This window comes from Anoplopoma fimbria, chromosome 8, assembly GCF_027596085.1.
Source record: "Anoplopoma fimbria isolate UVic2021 breed Golden Eagle Sablefish chromosome 8, Afim_UVic_2022, whole genome shotgun sequence".
In the NCBI taxonomy this organism is placed as follows: Eukaryota; Metazoa; Chordata; class Actinopteri; order Perciformes; family Anoplopomatidae; genus Anoplopoma; species Anoplopoma fimbria.
The window spans coordinates 17897971-17920497 of NC_072456.1; the positions used below are offsets into that span (position 1 = coordinate 17897971).

At 38.5% G+C, this 22527-nt stretch overlaps 1 protein-coding gene across 1 annotated transcript in view; it reads right to left on the bottom strand.

The window, feature by feature from the left end:
* Positions 1–22527, bottom strand: part of pex5la (peroxisomal biogenesis factor 5-like a) — a 41340-nt gene that overhangs the window by 14599 nt on the left and 4214 nt on the right. Inside the window, exons 2-7 of the mRNA XM_054602652.1 lie at positions 18191–18302; positions 12766–12975; positions 11453–11576; positions 11275–11368; positions 10984–11013; positions 8759–8854 (exon numbers count right to left, since the gene is read on the bottom strand). Coding sequence (XP_054458627.1) covers positions 8759–8854; positions 10984–11013; positions 11275–11368; positions 11453–11576; positions 12766–12975; positions 18191–18302 — 666 coding nt within the window. The remainder of the gene's footprint in view (positions 1–8758; positions 8855–10983; positions 11014–11274; positions 11369–11452; positions 11577–12765; positions 12976–18190; positions 18303–22527) is intronic.

Below are 22527 nucleotides of genomic sequence, written 5' to 3' on the forward strand. Positions count from 1 at the left end.
TTTCAAATTAATTGAAAAATCTTTTTAAAATACAAATGAATTAATTCTTAATAGTAAATTCAACTTATGTATTAATGTTTTCTGAGGCGGTTAAAGGGGAGTTTACAATAATTTCAGTATAGCTAGAAAACTGCCTGGTATTTTCAGATATGATCAGTTAAGAAATGCTCATTCCTCATATGAGAGACAAAACTTTTTAATCATGAATGTGAATGGACTTCACATTTAGGTGGTCAGAAATGACAGATTGAGGCCCTGACATTTGAACTCTTATTTGTTAGCATTTCAGTTAGCTGAATGATCCATGAAGGTTAAAAGTTGAACATGCCAATCCACCTTCTGGAATAGTTTTTTATTTGACAGGAGATTTAGCCTGTAGGATAAACCTGTTGACACCAGCTCACACTTTAGTCATGCATTTAATTTCTTCAAATAACAACCAGCAGGGTTTGAAAGTATTTCAATCTATAACTTTTGGTATGCACACTTTATGGTCTTTGCCTGCAATGCACATCACATTTGATATCTTAGCGTAATGGGATGTAAACACACCCATCCAATGCATATCAAATGGCTGAGATTAAATGCTTCCAAATTTAAGGGCTTCAAGTCATTGCAAAGAGTCCATAAACAATAAAATGAGATTATTCTTAAAAGAGATAATAAATCAATAAATTGTGCACATATTAAACTGATACAAGAAATAGTTTTACACTTCAATCAGCTGTTTCATAACCTATGAACATTTAAGATATTGAAGATCAACTCAAGGAAATATAATCATAAATCAGACATACAATTTTCCTCTAGAGTTTGATTGTTAGTTGTGATGGCCCAAGAAAAGTGTTGTGGAGAACCTCTCATTTCCATAATCAATTTTTTCTATACAAAAACCAAGACCTTGTGAAAAGTATGATGACATGCCAAATTTTTGCTTATATTTTAACTCATTTGCACTCATTGTATGAAACTAGAAAAAAATCATACATAATTTTAAAAATACATCAAGGCTCACAGTGTAGGTGCTCTTTTGAGTACATTTAATCAAGCAATATGAAATGTGCTTTCATTGTTTTGCTGATGACAACCCGCTTATCTTCTCACTGTAGACAAATAAATACATACTTTTTCATCTTTCCATATTTCAATTTTATTAACCATGTGACGTATTAGAAAATAAATAATATATTATTATTTCTATTATTTTTGGGGGATAAAACTCCTTGTTTTGTTTGCAGCCACATTCAGCCTGGTCTTGGTCTTTTAAATAAACTGAAGCCTCCAAAAAGTCGGATGAGCCTCTGTAGGTTTTAATTTTGAAAGATAAGCTAAAACTTGTTCAGCTATGTTTTTTTTCAGTCTCAGGTGCACTGCTAAAATTAGAACCATCATGAATCGCAGTGATAGCGAGAGGATTATGCATGCCTTTATCTTCTCTTGACTTGTGCATCACTCTGTTTAGCCAAGAAGAGTTGAAACAGCTTCAGGGAGTTCAAAAAGCTGAATCAAGGGATTTAACTATGAAACAGTCCCACATAGTATCTGTCCTGTTTCCCAGTCCTCTCTCTGCTTACCTGTTTATTTCATTTTTGATAAAAATGGCCATGTGGTGACTTCCCCACAGAATATTTAAAACTATTTTTTTCTTTAAACAGACATTTATAACTTTCCATTTTTACCAAAAGAATGTAATGAAACTTTTATGAATAGCCTCAGTATTACACTGGGAACCAGAATTGTTGTGCATTGGAAGGAATGCTTTTATTAGTCATGCCAGTGGTGTTGCAAAGTTGGTTGGTTGGTCAATCCACCACTTTGCTCTAGACTTAAATATTTCAACAATAATTTGATCGATATCCATTAAATGTTGAACAGATTCATGGTCGGTAGAGAATAAGTCCTACTAACTTTGGGGATCACTTGACTTTTTACAATTTTGGCTTTTGCCGAAATGTCTCAACTAACTATTGGACAGTTTGCCGTACGTAATTCTACATAGACATTCATGTTACTCTCGGGCAGAATTGTAATAACTTTATTGTCCTCCTGACTATCATCTAGTGCCACCATCACATCAAAATGTTGTTTTGTCTAATATTTCATCTTTTGACCAAACGAATGGCTTTCCCATCAGCATCAGCTGTACTTGTTATAAGCAGATGGTACAATGCCAACACAATAAACTTAGATAATCAACATTCACATTGGCATAGAAATGAGATCCACCGCTCAGCACCAATTTAAGAAAGAAAAATTGAGCTTTAAAGCTTTGTTTTCTAAAACATTGGTGAAGAACACCGGGAGCAAATGCTAGGAGTTTAAATTTTCATTAAAATCAAAATTATGATTAGTTTGTTCCGTGCATTCCAAATTAACGGCGCACACAAGGCCAAATTGCCTCCTAAGTTACCATATGACTGGTTGCTCACAAGCAATGTAGCATTTAAAAGGCTACTTCTTAACCCGATTCTGGCGCAATGCTCCCCCCATTCAAAACCCACCAGGGCTCATCACTAACAGCAGATTTCACAGAGAGATACGGCTTCTCTTTTTTGTCCTCTTCATCCCTACCCAATGCACACACAGTTATTCGTGCGTTCTGCCTTTTCTCCTAGTGTACAGCATCGTCACTACAGATGAAGTTAACTTCACGCCCGTCTTTCGTGTGAGTTTTTTTCTAGCTGGCGAAGTAAATGATTCTTGGCAGTCTTTCTGTCAGAGGGAAGAATAATGCCAAACAGAGCAGAACCGCCTCCTGTGACTAATGGAGTCCTCTTTAGCCAGAAACTCATCAGTACATGACCGTACTGTGAACAGTAAATGTGTGTGTGTGTAGTCACACTGTAGAGGACTGCAGGGTCAGAAAGATCTAAGGTACGAATGTTTGTGTGTGTGTGTGTGTGTCAAAGGTCTTCTCATCTCCACATCTCAGAGTCTTGTGATTGACGTGGTTGATGTGGAGGCCATAGTGTGGCTCCTGATGGTGAGAGATGGCAGGTAATTGCAGGCTGCTGACTCTCAGACAAATTGCCCAAAGGTGAGTCGCTGCTGTCGGCGCTGTCTGGAAGTGTGTTATCAGACTTCCTGAGGTGGAGGAACTACATGGATGGAGGCAGCAGTAGGGCTGGAAAAGTCAAGGAATTTCTAGCTGGAACTTGGATTTAGAAGTTTTCATGTTTAAACCGTGTTTTTCTCCACTGAAGCCTCATAAGTTCATATTGTGCTTATTTATTTAGATACATGTTAAAATAGTTTTATTTGGTTATCATGGTAAAACTGTTATATATTATTAATTTACTTGCAGCTGATATTAATTAACTCCAAAACACATGAGTATCATGAAATTATGTCTCAGTAAAATGCCTTATCACTTTTGAAAATGCATTTGATCTTACAATTCAAGTTGCAATTATTTCGATTTCACAATGTATGTTACAGGAAATTTTACAGGCTCTTCACTTCTGAATATGAATGAATTAAATTAATTATATTATTGGATTAGAGATTAGATTAGAACCGTTATACTACATCATAATAATCAAACAGCTTCCTGCTTTGGAAGAAGAAAGACAAATCCTTTCACATGGGAGAAATAGAACATGAGTATCGTGTTGTTTATTTTGTTTTGCCATTTATACTGTAGACTTTATCTGTTGTTTAAAGATATGTAGAATTCAAGTGAGTTGCAAACTCCTGTACTGTATCAATAAGGGGTGTATGTTTCCTATTGTTGTTGCCTTTTTTATTGAAAGATTGATTTGTGGTCAAACCGGCCTGGAGCTGCTCTCTGTTGTCCTGTAAATATTGATGTATAGTAAAGGTGTCTTATGATACCATGAGTGATGGGCCATGAAATGGCAGGAGACTTAAATTCATTCATGTCCTTGAAGCATTTTTGTGATGTAACTTGTCAAGATGAAGCTATTTTTAAACTACTTTATATACTGTTAGTTTAACATGTAACATTACATCATATTTCATAACCCTTATCATATGTTTCGGAATTTGCAAAGCAACTAGAAAAGCTGTTGAGTAAACGTGGTGGAGTATAATATTTCCCTTGAGATGTAGTAAAGTCAAAGTCTAAGACACATACAATGGGAATATCCAAGTAAACTACAAATTCCTTATAACTTGTACTTACTCTAAGTACACCAGTTGAGTAAATGTACATAGCCTAGTTACTTTCAATCCTTGTTCCTTTGTAATGGATGTGTGTGGACGTCATGTGACCAACTGTACCAACTGTCAGCCCCGCGGCTAAATCACTGCACAGCCAGGCGCTGATTCTGGCCTCTGGCAGTCTTCAGCTTAATACACATGTGAACGGTTCTCATGCCACAGCTATTAAGCTCATTTACATAATATAGTCTACATTTTTATTTTCATTATTATTTATACGATCGGTATTTGCACTGTGCCTTAGTCCATCATCTCGATATTTGCGTCTCATAGATAATCGGTTGTTTGCATTGCGAAATCCCATCTGGTGTGTAACTTGTTTGCCCCCTAATTGCACCACGGATGACATCTAATTGCTCGCAGAATTGAAATGGAGAAAATATGCGTACGTGTTTTTAATTTACAAGAAATCTATTCGTATCTTAATAAGGCTTGGACTGACACTTTTTACAGTGGCATTGGCAGTTTAATTATGTGGAACAAGACAAAGATGCGGTGGGGTAATTTATATCCTGTGTATCACATGAGCGAGCCCATAGCTGTGACTCTTATTTCAGCAGCTCTGATTGAAGTGTTACATGAAATGGATTGAGTCCACAGTGCTTCCTGCCGCCAAATATGTCACCAGTGTTTGGAAATGAACTGCGGGTTGGAGGGTGGGTGGGGGGATTCATTAGTTACTTCATGAATACATTATTGAAAACATGGATAATCATGGTAAAGGTTACACATACCCTCGGCTGTTGGTGGCACCCACATTAAGAAAAAACATATATTTATATATTTTGCCTCTAGAATCCAATTAGTATGTCTTAGTCAGCTGGACTGAAAATAAATACAGAGAAAATAGATGCGCACTGCCAGGAAGGTAACTTGTAGAACTTTATAATTCATGCTATTGTAGGTCAGCAAAAATACAGGAACCAATGGTCCTGAAATAGAAAGTGGTGACTTTATAGTACCCTGAGTGGGAAAACAAAATCATGATGGATAGTAAAAAGCAAAGCTATATGTTTTGCACTAGGAATAGACATGTTAATAAAGAATTGATGATCATAATTAACAGCATTCAGAGGACCATTTGGTGTCAGTTCACCCATATAAGAAGCAGCAAGCAAACAATATTTAACCTGCTACCCTAAGCTTCATCCTGCAAATTCTTGAATTTGGATGTTAGGCCAATACAGATCACAACCACGTTTCGATTTATGAAAATCTGTAGACCATTTTCCACATGAATAAAAGTAAAAAGGGAGAAGTAGGTCTATAGAATTTGAAGCTTTTGGCAACCGAAGCTCATTATTTCATGCAAGTAATTTTTCATGATCCGCTTTCTCAGGGTTTGTGCAACTGAAATTAGAATGTTAAGACCCAATAAATTAGTTGCTTCAATATCTTTTGTAATTCTTGGAGTGAGTGCATTGCTGCCAAAAGTGAACTCTAACCTCATCTGTTTACGTCAGCTCGGGTATTGTTAACTTGAGACTCAACCTTTGGAGGAAATCAGGCACATGAATAAGGTTTACTTATCCACTTTGCCCATGGGACTTACACTACAGAAAATCTCATTATTTACCAGTGACATGGAGCAGCCTGAAAAAAGAAAAGCTGTCCTCATCTCCAGAGCCAGGCTTGCCTTTTAATGTTAATGAGCCACCCACTGCTCTGATGCATAGGCCAAGTCCATGGTCAGTGAGACAAAAATAGGAAGCTGGAGTCCCGATAATGTCACTCAGAGATCAACACAATACATTGCAGTGGACAAAGTGCCACCAATGCATTTTGGCAGACAATGGGATAACACACAATATGGATGTCTGTGATAACACATAGAGCCACTGTGGCTCGGGCATTAGTGCAGTTAACTGTGAAGTAATGACATACGAACAGTGTTTGGATATGTGTTGTCACCTGATAATTGTTGGCTGGATACCAATAAATAACTGCTATGAGAATTATATGTTAACTAAATTCGAGTAAGTTAGTTTCCGTAGTTTTTTTTCTGTGTGAAAAGAAACTGAACCTATGGGAAAATGGAACAACTTTACCAACCCGTCCCAAGACTCAGACCAGATCAAACAAACTGTTTGTGTGTTTGAAAGAGTATCTTTAATCATTGCTGTGCAGTTGTTTTGTGTGAACCAGAGTTCAAATGAGTACAATTTCAACTGGCCTAAACTGAAAAAGATTTGCAAACTCATCAGATATCAAAGCACCTTAAAACAAAAGCCTTATATAAACTCTGTCAACAACTCAAATGATACAACATTGTAAGAGGACGAGATATAGCTTTTGTCTTATTTTACTTTATGTAATTTGTGGACTGTTACCTTCTTGCACTATATTCATCCCTGTGTGCACCTCTGACAAATTAAACTTGCTGGAATTTTGGCAGTTGCCTTGCCTTCTCATGTTGGCAGCTCCACTGAAAAAGTTGGTGTATGGTGGTCTGCTTGAGGACACACTGACAGAAGTTGTTGAAGCATTACTCATTTATTTTCCCCTTCACAGTTTCCCAGAGTGTCTGTGGATTAAAACCACTGACATTTTGATCACTACATCAGACCCAAATTTGTAAAATGGATGATATTTTTAGAGCCCAAATCCTTTTCCCCTGTGGGTCCTACATTTCTTACATTTTGCTGCTTCATCTAATTGAATGAATTGACAGAAAGGTGGTGTGCTGATTTAATGTTCTCTCCCTACCATCTGAGCTGTCTCTACCGCCATGTCTTTATAAGTATGAAAGAGCATGCATATGCACAGCTACTAAAATGGAAATTATCTAATTGTGGGCTTTAACATTGGCGGTTGAAGCCAAAATGGCTGACCACTTGCATCAGAGCTCCTCTAGAGCCGAGGCCAGCACTCAGGCCGCTCGATCATATCTGAGAGATACAGTTACCGATCGATACTCCATGCTCAGACGCTTATCCAGGAGCATCTCAGAATCTCATCACTTACCTGCCCTATGGCTGATGCCTGTACGCAAACTGTGCAATTATTTTGGAGCATGTAGCTCACGGCTTATACAAGATGTGACATCATCGCTAACTTTGGGCAGGGATCCATGAGCGGGCGGTCCACTTATCTGCTGCTGCTCCTCTCACTTTCTCACCGTCTTGTTGCCCCCTGCTCTATTATTTATTGACTATTACACATAGCTCTGTGTGCAACTTTCTACTGTAGACCTCAGCAAACCTGAAGTAACTCAAGAGTACAGGGTTCACTCCCATTTTCTGGGAAAAGAGATGTCCATTTAGTGATAGAGTGGTTTTATTGCAAGTAAAAAACAAAACTTTAGTGGCTATCTCAACTTCTGAAAGGTAAAGACACTATTTTTTTAGTCACTCAGGTAGGTTGACGGGCCAAACCTTAATTTACAATGACATCAAAGAGCAAAAGGTGGTGAAAGTGCTTTAAGCTTCAAACAAAATCTTATTCTTTCTCAGATATGTAGGAGTCAGTTTCCATGTTGTCATGGCAAACTCTTTCAAATCTCTGATAGCATGAGAGCGTCAGGCATACTTCACAACTCGACACATGGAGCGTGTCGGTGCACAGTCCTATGAAGAATGAAACCATATCTAATTACTGAAACGTCGCCATCCCCTGTGTAATCTGATATGTCTGGCCCTATGATTACTGACCTATTTACCTTCCTATTGTTAGCCACCTTCTTTTCTCTCAGTCAAACACCCCCTGAACTTGAGCGTGTGTGTGAATTCAGCATGGACTATTAAACTGTCAGCTACCACCACAGGGGCGAATGCATTGCATGAAGCACAGTAGTGATCATTTGACAATGAAAGGACTGAGGGAGTCAAGTGGAAATCAGCTCTACAGGACTTCAGGTAGATGCATTCAAACTGCAGGAACGATTATGATTCTACATGGGCAATGATGTTGGAAATGTGGCTTGAAGTTCACATAATTCTCCCTTTATTGCATCTCTTTATTCAAATATTTCCAAGAGCACTCAAGGATCTTTTTCATTAAGTTGGAAACGAATGGCAGGGTGGGTGATTCTACTGCGAAAAAAATGTTTTACTCAATACAATTATGAAAAAAAATATGCTGTATCACGATCACCTTTTATGATCAACAACTAGAAATTCTCATGAGATCAGTCCTGGTGGTCAAAGGTCTGGGTTGCCCCATTTGGGTCAGTCTCAGCACCGGGGGTCTGATCCTGGGGACTTCCCCTACTCGGATCAGCAGACTTTCTATTGTAGTCGTTACACAGGTTAGACCCATCACCAGCCCGTTGTGACAACCAGCGCTGCTGAATGCTAGATGCTACAGCTAACCGTTGACTGCCAATTAAAGGCCTGTCTATCGGAGCCGTCACCAGCCATCCTACAAGTGAAGTGATTTTTTCACCTTTCTGCCATTTAGGATTTAAACTAATAAAGAAACTGAAAAAAACGTACACGGACCCTGTATCTTCAACTTAGTTTTTAAAATGTTTAAAACGAAAAATCTGGCACGATCTTACATATTGCACCTTTAAGTCAGTGGTGGAGATGGTTGACAGGTGACAGATGTGAGATGCACTAAGCAGCACTCTGCTTACCTCAACAGCAGCCTTGGCTCGCTCAAACTCCTCCTCCAGGGACTGATGTCTGGACAGGAGGGCACTGCCCAACCGCTGCTCCTTGGCTAAGCGAGCCTGTCTCACACACACACACAGCACACACACACACACACACACACACACACACACACACACACACACACACACACACACACACACACATACACACGCATGTTTCGTAATATATACATATATGCACAGACAAAAAATCTGTTAAACATATACACACTCACATTCACGCAGCACATCACAAGCAGACACACGCACACATACACACACATCACATGAGCAGCGCAGCGCAGCACATCACTCACACAACCAATCAGCCAGAGGGAGAGACAGGCAGTGAGAGTGTGCAGGGTCAGCCGTCTCTGCTTTCTCAGGGACGAGTAAATATCCCTGCCTCGACAAAGCCTCTGACATGCTTAGGAAGGCCAGCAGAATCACTGCTGTCAGCATCTCATCCCACCCCTCATCTGAATGCCATGCTACTCATCCAGCCGCTCGCAATTTCACTCCCCAACCCACTCCATTTCCCGTGCACCTGCACATGCAATATCTGAATGATGTCGATAGCCTCTCCGTTACAAACTTGCAGATAAAGCATTGCTCTGCTGTCAAATTACACGCTTGTGGTTTTGCGTTTTGAGTGCTGTGTAGTTTTCCATGATTCCACACTACACCTACAGATTTAACTGAAGGGTAAATGATTTTGAGATAGCCTTTGATGCTCAGATGTGATATGGCGCTATATTTGTCTGTAATTAGCAGTGACTGAACTTATAAACTTATACCAGGGCTAGAAAAAAACTCAACAGAGACAGGAATGAATTTCTCACTGTCAGTGGCTTCCCCCAGAATGGACCAGTCTGTACCTGTAACAATTTCCATTTCTTCAGACTGCCATAATGCAAGATTAATTGAGGTCACATAATCTCAGTATTAATGGACTCAGAATAAATTGCCTCATCCATTTTATTGTAGATAACCATGTTTTTTTTCTATTTACTAGAACAAAAATACATTCATTGTTAAATATATTACCACATTTACAAAGCTCTTTGCTGTTGCATGAATACACTGCAGAATGCTCTAGTATGGTTGGAAAACTCCACCCAAAAACACTCTTAACACATTTGGTTATCTGGTCATTTTGGTTGTATTTATTTATTTATTTATCATAAATCCCCCTGAAGTCTAGTAAGAATTGGCATCCTGACAAGAGTTGTCCAGTGCAGCAATAGTTTAATACCATTAAGAATCAGGAAAATATCTGCAGCTGATGTCAGCCTCTGGGGCCAGTGTTTCAGAAACAAAGAGGGCTTCTATCAGGATTTAAGGTTTTTATTTTCATTTCAAGTGGCGATATTGCAATATTGCAGTCCTGGATGATCTAATTGAGACACAACATTGGATTGTGCTTTGAGTTTAGCAGTCTGGAGTCTTTGGTTGTCTCCGAAATTCCATACTAGCATACTATTATTCAGTATTTTGTGCATAGTTCCATTTATTGTGTACATACAATGGAGACAAACTGTACTTCAGCATTTTTCTCAGGAATGTCGCCACAGTCACCCGGTTCATGATACTGCAAATATATAAATATTGCAATACTTTCATCAGTGGGCCATAGGCTGTATATGTCATGCAACACAAGTTTCCCTTCCTTGCATGCATTTTCTGTTTATGTGCTTTAGTAGGTATACTACTAAGTACCAAACTAAAACCACTCTTTACAGTATCTCTGTCAGCTATCATGTAACTCCTGAGCCAAACAAATTAGCGTGTTTGTTTGCCAATAACTTCCCTCCATCTCGGTTAAGTTATCTTTAATCCCAGATCTATTATTTATCAGAGCGCTGAAAAGGTGTTACGCTAGCTTGGTGAGATCAACCCTAATGGGCTGCTGAGTAATTCATAGCCTCTTAATGATTGCCTCTGGAAACAAGACCCGTTGTGCAAACCTACACAGAGACATCAACTGAGGAGGAAAGCGCTTGACATTTGGACCTTGTAGCACCACAAAGGAACAATCTCAAGGCCAACAATATATCTGGATTTCCTCAAGGCTGCCTTTTGGCTTCTATAATCTCATCTTTTTTTTGGCTTTTAAGTCAAATAGTATGAGATGGTGATGCTTTTTTTCCCGGTGCAAATGTATAACTCTTTCAATATCGTATGAAAGGATGCATAGGGAGGCTTACATGTCTTCCACTAATATACTGCCTGTTGAGCTGAAATGGAAGAATTGTAGGTGTTAGGACAAAATGAAGGCTCATTAGAAGGCTACATTATCATGCATTGGCATGCAGTTGCTAGATAAATAAATTAAATTCATAGTTTCATGAAATCTTTATGAGGGTTTAACCATCAGTCAGAACAATGTGTTTGAGATGTGTGAAACTCTTTCACTTCAAAGGGATGTTGATTTCAAGTGCACACAGCGCATACAATAATGATGATTACTGCCTGCTTCTTTCATACTGAGCACTTACTTGACTTGATAAAGCAGACTCTGGCTCCACTTTGGTATTTACTTCCAAGGAGTTCTTGTTGAATGGCTCTATTTGGGTTTTACAGTCTATGGACCTAAAGTAGAAGAGAAGCAGACATACTTGATATGAATACAATACAAAATTTCTCCACCTTGAAATCACTGCCACCAATACCTACCACAGAAACTCATTGGATGAATTTTTAGAAGACCGCCGTCTCTCCAACTTCCATTTTCTGTTGCCATTCCTCTCAGGGTTGGGGTTCAGCTCTTCCCATTTATCCAACGTTGAACCAATGGTACCTGGGGACAGTAATAGGTAATAATAAAGAATATATAATAATAAAATCACGAAACACTAGAAGTTAATTTGTTTCACATCAAAAACATCCTCACTTTTTCACACTAAATATAAAGTTAACCTCTATTATCTGTTGATTTGGACAAATGCTGATGTGTTTATAGCCTTGTGAAAAAAAGGACATTTCAATTTTATCATTTAGCAATAACTAATAAAAAAAAAAAAGTAACTAATAATGTTTTCCATTAGTTGAAAAGCAAACCTTTTGACACCGGATTTCAACCACTAATGAAGTCAATTAGTGCTGTGGGTGTAATGAAAAACATATGACCACAATTCTAACAGGATGTAAAGTTTTGCTCAAATGATGCCAGTTTTATAATCAATCTCACAACCATGAGTTATTCACCACACTGTAGTCTGACACAGTCTGCATAATTAGCTCTCATTGAAGACTTTAACCTTTTCAACTGGCAAATAGGAAAGTAATTGGCCGTTTCCTCTTAATGTCTTTTAAGATGATCCCTTTCATTACTGTAAATTGGCTTGATCCGTCTTTGCTCCATCTTGAACGTGTGCGAGGTCAGTTCCACAGGGGCTGATGGGAGTTGTTGGGGTATGTATGGGGGTGGTGTGGAGATTTATGGCTTTTGAGAAACTGAGTGAGGTGGTTGCTAGAAAGTTAAGACTGTGTGCAATGATAGATTTCATATGATAGAGTCATCATGGAAAAATGGGGGTCTGATTTTCCCTTGGGCCGTTTTGGTGTGGCGACTCAAATTATAGAATTATAGATGTATATGAAATTGTGTGTACGTTACAGAATAAACACAGTGATGGAAATAAAGGAAAACATTTAGAATTTTTCTGTTAGTATGAATTCCTCACTGTACACCTAAGGCACTGCTGCATGCTGTATGCTGTGTACTATAATATCAATATACTGAACAGTGACAGATTTCAATTCTTTGTGGTAAAGACACATTTCAGTCAACCAGTAAGATGCTTAGCTGTAAATGCAGGCTATCCACTCTGGTGTATGCGTTTTTAAGTGATACCAAGTGACAGTTGGTTGGTCTGCATCATTCTCCCATAAGATTGACTTTCTTTTGCCCATAAATTGCATGTTAGGAATACTTTTGGTTTCTCTAAAAGATTGGGAAAAATCCATCTTTAACAATCCATCTCTACCTGAGTCTAGTGATGCCCTCTCTGGGGTCCTCATGCTTTGTCCTGTTTGTTCAACTTCCACCTGGATCAGCTCTGTCTCATCCGTCTTCTTCCTGTGAGAGTTCTTCTTCTGGCTGTTGCACCGGGACGACAGAGGGCTCCTCTTGTCCTTGCTGCTCCTCCTCTCGCCAGGTTCACTGAGATCCAGCAGGTCCAGTGTTGAAGATAGAACTGTGAGGGACATGACAGTAGTTTAGTGAAACAAGCGGCTGGTATTGTATACACCTTGTGAGTCTGTTTGTGTGTGTGTCAAAATGTGTCCTGGAGAAAGCTCTTATAGTGGGAACTAACACAGGAGCAATTTTGAATACTTTTTCAGGGGTTAAATATGTCTGTCTGTCTGTGGACAAACTTTTCGACTTGAAAGCATCACAACCGTGCAAGATGCAGTCATGAAACTTTTCAAGTGGGGAATTTCTGAATGATTGTCATCTGTGTGATTTTATTCTTAAATATCAGATAGTTCTGCATTCATTGTGTGGTTTAGATAAAGTGGTCCACTCTGCAAAGGGATTTTTGAGTTTCTTCAGCATATATCCCACTTTGGAAACTTTCCTTTCTCTTTGTAATAAGATAGAACGACCGGTTTCACTTATTGTCCTGCATGAAACTTCGATTTTGATCTACACATTTTCTGACAATGCTAGTTGAGCTGTCAAAGGTACTTAAGCTGTCACGGTATTGTCCTCTGGGTGGACATCTAAAAAATGTACTGCTGCTCTTTTCAGAGAATCTAAATATACCACAGGCCACTGCACAGTCTGATAAGGATAAGGCAGCCCCTTGAGGAGCTCCAGTTTGGTCAATTAAGTAATTCAATCGCAGGTTGTTCGAGCGGCAAAGAAGGACAGAGCCTTCTGTCAAAGGGCTCAACTTTTGTCTGAGATGTCGTCCAGCTTCATGGCTGAAGACTCTGTAACAGTGTTATAATTCTGAGCTGATACCCTCTTTACATAAAAAGGAAGAGGATGTTTGGTTTGAATAATTACTGTGATAAATTCAAAACTTTAGGCAAAAGCAGAATGTAAGCTTTCCTATTTTTTCTTATTATTTTTTGTAGATTACTTTCATTGTCAATCAATTCCTGACCACTTTTCTTTTACATCTTGTGTATTGAATATTGTCTGTGTTAGTAGTATGACATGCTGTAGTTCAAGTCAAATGGGCAGTAGGCTATGTCCTGCGGCTGCTTATGTGTTGCCAGTGTTTGCTGTAACTTTCAGACGGCATCCTTGGTTATTTTCTGGAAAAAATATGTACAGTCTTGCATGAGGACAATCTTAGTAATATGTGAATATCTTGCAACTGATATAAGTAAATTAATAAATAAAAAAAAGCAAACGGGGTGAAATGCACACAAGGAGCCTAATTTTAGGTGATATGTTTCCTCTTAATACCACTGTAATGGTAAATTTGTGTGAAGTGCGTTTTACTGGTCATTAATTTCTTGCCTCAAAGGTTAGAATTATCATATATTCTAAATATGATATTCACATTACATTACATTGTCACTGTCATGCACATATTGTACATGAAAAGCACATCTAGAATGATTTTCTATGTTAACATGCAATAACTACACAGTTATTGCATGTTAACATAGAAAATCATTCAGTTTCTAATGATCTTTTTCATTGCCTCCTGTTTTTTATGAATCAATGTCAGTGAAAAACATTGTCAACCAAACAGAGGGGATGGCAAACGTTGCCTTAAAGTTAAGTTCAGTAAAGAGAAGAGGCTCATGACCCCTGTTAAACAGCCTTTTTATGCATTAGTTATTTGTGGAACCTACAAAGTTTTCTCACTTATCTCCCAGGACCCTGGCTGTGTCCTTTGTGCAATGCGAGACACATGACTGCATAATTGGCTTGCTGCTGTTTCATGACAACCAACTGAGAGCATTCGTTGACTGAAATCTCTGCGTAATTAGAGAGTATGCTTGTCTTCCATGCCTTGTGCTCTTTAGATGGCGAGTACAATTACAAATCAAGGGAGACATACTCATGGGGAAGGTTGCCTGAAGAGTTTTCAGCACCAAAAAGAAACACAAGCTGTTCATAAAAAGGCAATGATGTCAAAAATGTTTTGGCACCCTCGAGTCTACTTGAAATGATGAGGCTGGGAAGACAATTGCACTAGTTTTCCTCATCAACCGGATATCTCAACTGGATGATTGTATACTGTATATTAATTTAATGAATAATGAGTTGCTATGGGGGCCAATGGACTGAAGGCGAGCAAATAAATATGATTGCTGAGCATTTTAGTTGAGCCTTTAGGTTTTCAGCTTCACAACATGATTAAAACAGAAATAATAGGGTAGTGAGAAGGGGAAGGACATGCATTCTAATATGCCCTTGTCAAAACTCTTAGATTAGTATAAGTATTAGAAGTGTTACTGAGTTACAGAGAGACTTTTAAGAAAGTTTGTGTACTGACAATTTCATGCAGTTAATAGAACAGGTTCATGTTAAAAAGTCATAGTAATTGTTGAAACAGCGAGTACTTGACCTCTGACAGAGAGAAACAACAGCACGCTTCTCATTTTTAGCCAATAAATGTTGATTTTGTCGATTTAAATGACAACTAACAGATTTGATAATCCCTAGATATTAGAATCAGTTAACAATTATCTGATTGACTTAATCAAATGCAAGACCCCTTGTTTGATCTTACCTATTTCCTAAATGTATTTTTATTGTTTCCGAGAGAAAACAGTCGCTTTATAATTTAACATTTAGCCAACAATACGTTTCAAGAGAGAAGAGATTGATCACTCAAATCAATCAATTGTGTTCCAGTGAATTCAAAGGTGAGAACCATTGTGTCTTTAGAGTATTCCTGTGAATATTGAACCGGCCTGTTAGAGCAAAGAGCTGACAAAAGAAAGAAAAGATTTTCTGAGATTGAGTTCGAAGGAGAGGGGATTCTATAAAGCGAGGGTTAGTTATTTCTTAGGGGCAACCAGCTGCTATGTTTTTCATGTTCCTACTTAAATTAAAAATTTAAACAGACATTTATTTGACTAGTGTGTACCAAACCGCAGATACCCATGAAACCAATTTATAATTCATGATGGGGTTTTAACAGTTCCATCAACGGGCAAAAATAGTCTTCAACCTCAAAATCAGACGAAAGTAAAACTGCATGCAAGAGAGGGCACAACATGGTGTAGGTCTCATGTGGATCAGCATATTTTGGCTGGTAATTATCATTCATTATTGATTTTCTTTGCTTGCTAATTCCTGTTCAGTGTTATTCAGTGCCAGTCCATCACAGTGTGAAAACAGATCGACAGACAATTACACCTAACATCCTCTTCACCGGGCTGCACGGTGGTGTAGTGGTTAGCACTGTCGCCTCACAGCAAGAGGGGCCCGGGTTCATTTCCCGGGCTGGACAACCTTCTGTGTGGAGTTTGCATGTTCTCCCCATGTCAGCGTGGGTTCTCTCCGGGTTCTCTGGCTTCCTCCCACAGTCCAAAGACATGCAGCTTAGGTCCATTGAAGACTCTAAAATTGCCTGTGGATGTGAGTGTGAATGGTTGTTTGTCTATATATATGTCAGCCCTGCGACAGACTGGCGACCTGTCCAGGGTGAACCCTGCCTTCACCCATTGACAGCTGAAATCGGCTCCAGCACCCCTGCGACCCTTAACTGGATAAGCAGGTTACGGAAAATGGATGGATGGATCCTCTTCACCTGCATGTCTTTAGACTGTTGGAGGAAATCACAGCAGCTGGAGAAAAAAACTATGTTCCTCTTTTAGAACTACTTGGCACTGATTATTTTATGTGCAAGAATTTGCTTTTAAATGGGGCATAAATCAACAATATTACACACAGACTACAAATTAGACAGGATCTGACAATTTGGGGAATTCTGAGGTGCATGACCAATTAATATTAGGCCTAAACCGTTGTCGGTGTGAGTAGCAGAGTTAGTGGGGAGACAGAAGGTTTAGCGTTTCACACAACATTGGCCCATAATTCGCCCGCCTGAATCAGCACAGTCAGTGGCCAGTTTGGAGATGACACACGTCAGCTGTGCAATCTGGTTTTGCAAATCATCGTCATTCAAAAGATGGTACAGCTCAGTGAACAAGGTCCCGTCCCCATGTGGAAACCAAGATGGCACTTTTACTCGACATCTGTTAGAGTCAGAACATTCAATTTCTCAACACCTACTTTGACCCAGTTAATTCATCGGCAGGATGAAGAGGTTGTAATGAATAAAGTACCTTAGAGTAGACATATGTTGTAAGGAGACACCTTTGAACTTACATTTCACATCGCTCCACTGATGCTACAAGTAAAATCAGATTTGCCAGTTTCGGCTAATGCTTTGAATAGTAGTAGGTGGGGTTTGGTCAACAATAGGCTATTATTATTATCGTTGATGTAATTTAATCTAGAATTAGGATTTATACTATGTAATGTTTGGATTCTGCGCAATTACTATGTATTGGGCTGTAGTGACCTAATGAAAAGTCTACCATTTTACCTCAAAAAATTCCTGATGAGTTGGTGTATTGATAAAAACAAAATGCAACAAAAGTGCAAGGGAAACCCAGAAAATAAATTATGACATATGTGAAACATGAAACAAACAGAATTTTTTTATATTGTTTTCCACCGTTTGAGGTTTAACTGTCACTCTTTAAAATTTCATCATCTTGTTGCGGCCAATTATTCTGCAGTGGTTAAATGGCACAACAATGTAAAGGCGACCAACTGTTTTCTTGATGGCCCCAACACCAGATAATTGAGTAACAGTAGTGGATAGAAGCAATCATAAATTAACATTTTCATTAGCTGATCTTCTGGAAATTTGATTAAAATTTGTAAAGTGACTCAAATATTGACTTGAAATCTTCTACTATATGTATTACTATACAGTTAAGGGATAGAGAGAGAGAAAGCAAGGAGACCCACAGTAATTAATTAGCTATCCAACAGGAATCAATAATGCACCTCTTGGTATTGCATCTTCCAGTGGTGGAAGATAACATACTCTTTGTTTAGCCAGTAACAGTGATCAATGGTATGATGTTGTATTTGATAGACACGTGACCCAGCTGAATAAAAAACGCCCTCCCTAGTATTGTTGCCTGTTAACAGGAGGCATAATCCAATGTGATATTTAAGTCTCTTATATGATAACAAACACAACATGGTATCGGAAAGCTTTTCCTCTACATCATACACTGCACGATAATAGTACATTTGTAGTCCATATTATTCTTTTGAAATGGAGCTATCTTAATAGTACCTTTAAAAGGGCATTTTAAATAGCAAATTACTTGTAATACAGGGTCATCTATGTATGCTTTCATGTCAACTGTTAGACAGACATTTTTACAGACTGAAAATTTTGTGTACTGTACCAGCTGTGTTGGAAGTCACTGGGCGGGAAACCCCATCACACTTGGTCTCGCAGAGGAAATCGTCGATGGAGGGACTTAGAAGCGGGCGACTCTCTTGTTGCTCACTCACCAGCTGGAAAAAGCAAACAGACAGGACAGTTCAGGCTCTCACTCAGCATGACACTCATCCATCATACAAGAGTCCCTGGTATGTTAACATTAAGTGAAGTTCAGTCCTTTTTGGTCATGATACAGACGACACCAGAGTCCCCACACTGACACATCTCTGCTTTGCAAAAATCTTGGAACATGTCTTAGTGGCTTTTTACGAAGATAACACACATTTGTGCTCCTTTGCAGCACATCATTTATTCACAAGCATCTTGACATAGATACACTGAAGTGATTCAAGTGTGTGTTGATCCACTCAGATGGTAGTGATGTTGCAGCGTTTTTCTAACATTTCTAAGAGTTTGTGCTTGGGAAGAGCACAGAGCGACTTGACATGTCACAGGGACCACATTCAGTCATGTACTGTGTTTTTTGAGTCATGGTAAGACCCAGTGGCTGCTTTTTGTTTCCTAGCTACATGTTCCAGTAATGTTTGAACATTGCCAGATGGTTATATTGTTGCATGAGTATGGGAGTAGTTTTAATGGTAGCTTAGCTACAGCCAACTGAAACTTTTTGAAGCGTTTCAGTTGGCTGTAGCTAGTTTTAAGATGCATCCATGGGTTGAACCCACTTAGCCCTGCCCTAATTTGTTACCCAGTTTTAAACCCAGGCAAGTGTACACAATTAAGTAAACTGGGTCTCTCATATATAATACATTTAAGATATCAGTTTACTACAGAAAGATGACCAGGTTACCACAGTGCATCAGTCCTCGTCATTGAGTGGAGCTGAGAGAAACCCGCTGGATCTGTCCCAAACAATCATTGCTTAACCATTATTGGCTATCTCACCTTCCACACTATGAATATGCTAATGACCTTGCCTATGATGCACCAATTTGTGGACTTGCCTGTGCAGCTGCAGAATATGTTCCATCCAATTAATTATTGGTACCCTGAAGCCTCGATGCACCTGTTGCAGCTGGCCACAATTTACCAACCAATGCTTTATAATTTGGAGGTAAAAACCAGTGTTGTCTCGTAGAAAGCCACCACCACTTTTGTCAGCCTGTGTAGCGTGTATATAATGCTGGCAACGAGCAAACATGACATTTGTTATTGTAGCTCTCCAGGCCATGATCGCAAGCAGAATTTAAATGAAGGTGCTAAAGATTAATTACCAATCATGGAATGGACTGCACACAACGTGCCATATGCTTAATATGAAAGGTGCTGAAGGTGGTTTTACTTTCACGTCTTCATACCTGTCCTTGCAATTACAAATGTACTGTATATCCATTCTGTATTTAACATGTGTTTAGTTGATGTAGGCTTTACACCCTGATTATTTTGGGTTCCACAGAAGCCACAGATTGTACAAAAGTAGTTCATTGAATTTATTTTTCTTTTCTTGTGACCTGATAAACTCAATACGTAAGTAGAAACAAACTGGGATGCACGTTAAATGAATGTGACAAAATACAGAAATTAAACATAATTACACAAAGTAATGAAATATTTCATGTTTTCTGCCCTATGCATGAACAAATACTTTGTTTCTGTCATTTAGCCCTCATTGATATAGATGGGTTGACAAATTAATAGAAACACCTGATTGTGTAATGCAATACAGTTCAAAAGCTCCACACACTCAAGCCTCTAAAATAAACCATAAAGATAAATCATTATAACTTTAATAAAAGTAGGATTTCTTGCAGGACTGTTATATTAGACAAATTTGGGAGTCTTGACTTGATGTAAGATGGTGTAAGATGTGCACAAAGATACATACTGTATCTAAACAAAATAAATGAGCAATTTTTGTAGCTGTCTTCTGAAACACGTCATCAGTTCACAGTTGTTTTTGTAAGAAATTCTTACTTTGTTTTAGCATTGTTCAGCTGTTAAATAGCGCTAGACTTGATCCACAATAAAAAAGAAAACTAATTATAACTCCTGATGAGGTGGATTTCATGAATTTTTGATGCAACAAAAGAAATGTTTCTTTACTTAATCAATAATGTTGTCCAACAAAGAGATAAGTGAAATGTAGAGAATGATGATAACTAGTTGGGAGTACGATTCAATATTTGCTGCACAAAAGAATAAAGAAGAACTTTCCCCGGCTGCCAGAAAACCTTTTGAAAAAATACATAAATAATATCCATAGAGGGGTCATTACTTTGTTGAGCAAGAGTTTGTGCTACGCTGCAAGAACGCTGACCCAGCAGAGGTAATTAGAATTTGTGCTGTTGTGTTTTCAGAATAAAGCTTTGGTTGGCGTGAAGTCTCACAGTGTGAAGTAACCTGATTTCACCCTCCGCTGCTGCTGGCCCATGCATTTTCCCCCAATTTTGGATTGCAGCGACAAATCATAGGGTGAAAATATAACCATATAGTCTCATTTTTTAAGGTCGAATTTATCCAGTGATTTACGGCATATGCTTGGAAGTGTGTTATTGAGTCTGAGTGAAGGCTGAGCCACCGTTGACTCAGTTACAGCTGTTAGTTCTGTCAAAGAGGTTGATGCCTCATTTCTTCTTGACTTTAAAACTTCTTAAAACCTGAATAATAACCATTCAAATGTTGGCCTTTAATGGAAGAAATTAATCATTTCAAATGGCTTCTGCTGCTTTAATTAGATTATTTTTGCACACATTCAACTGAATACCTACCTGATTAAAACACCACCTGAAACATAGGTAGAAATTATGTAACTGTCAGACCCAACGCTGGCAACGAGATGAGAGAAGCTCTGCTTGTCATTCAGAGAAAACAAAAACGGCAGCATTCATCCGCCCTGCTATTATTATTTACCACATCAAAACACTTTTTCCCTTTTAGCCTGCGTGTTTGTGTTTGTTGTGGTTGATGGGAGGAGGTGGTCTGGCTCACTGTGTTATGTGTAGGCTGCTGGGTATGTTTTTCAGAAAACTTGCTTCTTTTTATCTTTCGGAATATTTAATATCTGGTTCGCTCATATATGCAAACATGTCTGGTAGGTGTTGTGAATAATCAGATTCTTGTCCATCTAGACAATTCGATGGGCAACTATTAATTGATTAGTCTCATTGTCTGAAAATAAACTATTATATATATATATCATTTTTTATTTTCTTCCTGCATTTAAGACATTATTTTCATTTTTTTCTGAAATCAACAAATCAAATGTAGCTTCATCCAAACCGCTTCTCAGCTGACTGGTCCATTAAACTTAAATTCCAGCTGAGCTGTATAAATATAGTTTACTCTTTTGAAACAAGCAACCTGTAGACTGGAGGCGGAGAATCTCTTAACATTGGAAATTACATTCATAAATGCACATGTTAATAGTGGCCGTGTGGGGAAAATAATCAGATAAACATCCGTCAGTGACTAACAATTTTAGATGCAAGCATCTTTTGGGAACATCTGAGAGTTACAGTCTGCATTTATGAGATGGACTGTTAAACCCTGTAGTCTGTGTGAAAACTCCCCTGAAGATAAATGACCTTGGATTTATCCACTGTTATTTCTTAAAGCAAAAAAACTCACTGTTTTTGATGCTGGGAATGATTGACTGACGGTCAGCACTGTCAACAGAGCAGCATGCTGGACATTTATAGCATACCATAATCCCCAAGTAATACATTCAATTCATTAAATTGTCAGGAGGTTTTAAGGGAATAATAACAAATTTTTACAGCATCTTGGCTTAGAGCCCTGCTGACTCATGTTCACTGCTGAAAGTTGACAGCGTTGGCAACATGGCGTTTAGTTGTGAAATGAGAACATTATTTGTGATAAACTGCAACCAGCTTGTCCATTGATTGACTTAGTGAGGATTATGAAAACAGGATCTGTGGTTCAGGAAGCTGCTGCTTGTCCAACTGAATGATGCATTTATATAGGATTATAAAGTTGTGTCACATGTTGTAGTTTTTAGCCAAGCTAGCAGCTCGAGTCGGTCGGTCGGTCGCTTCACATGATTTGTCATTTGTCAATGTTGGTGACTTTTCCTGTAGTGCTACTATGAGATTGACATTTTGTTTTTTTTGTTGTGTATTGGATTGTTTGATGGAATACTATGAAATGTAGACGTTCATGTTAAACATCTTCACAACTTCACCCAATAATTTGGTTTTAATAACAGCCAAATATTTGCAAAACTTATGAGATCCTATTTCCCAAAGCTAACATAGCTAATTAACAAACGTTAGCATTGCAACATGGTAAACAGAGATGGTGAACATAGCAAACATAATA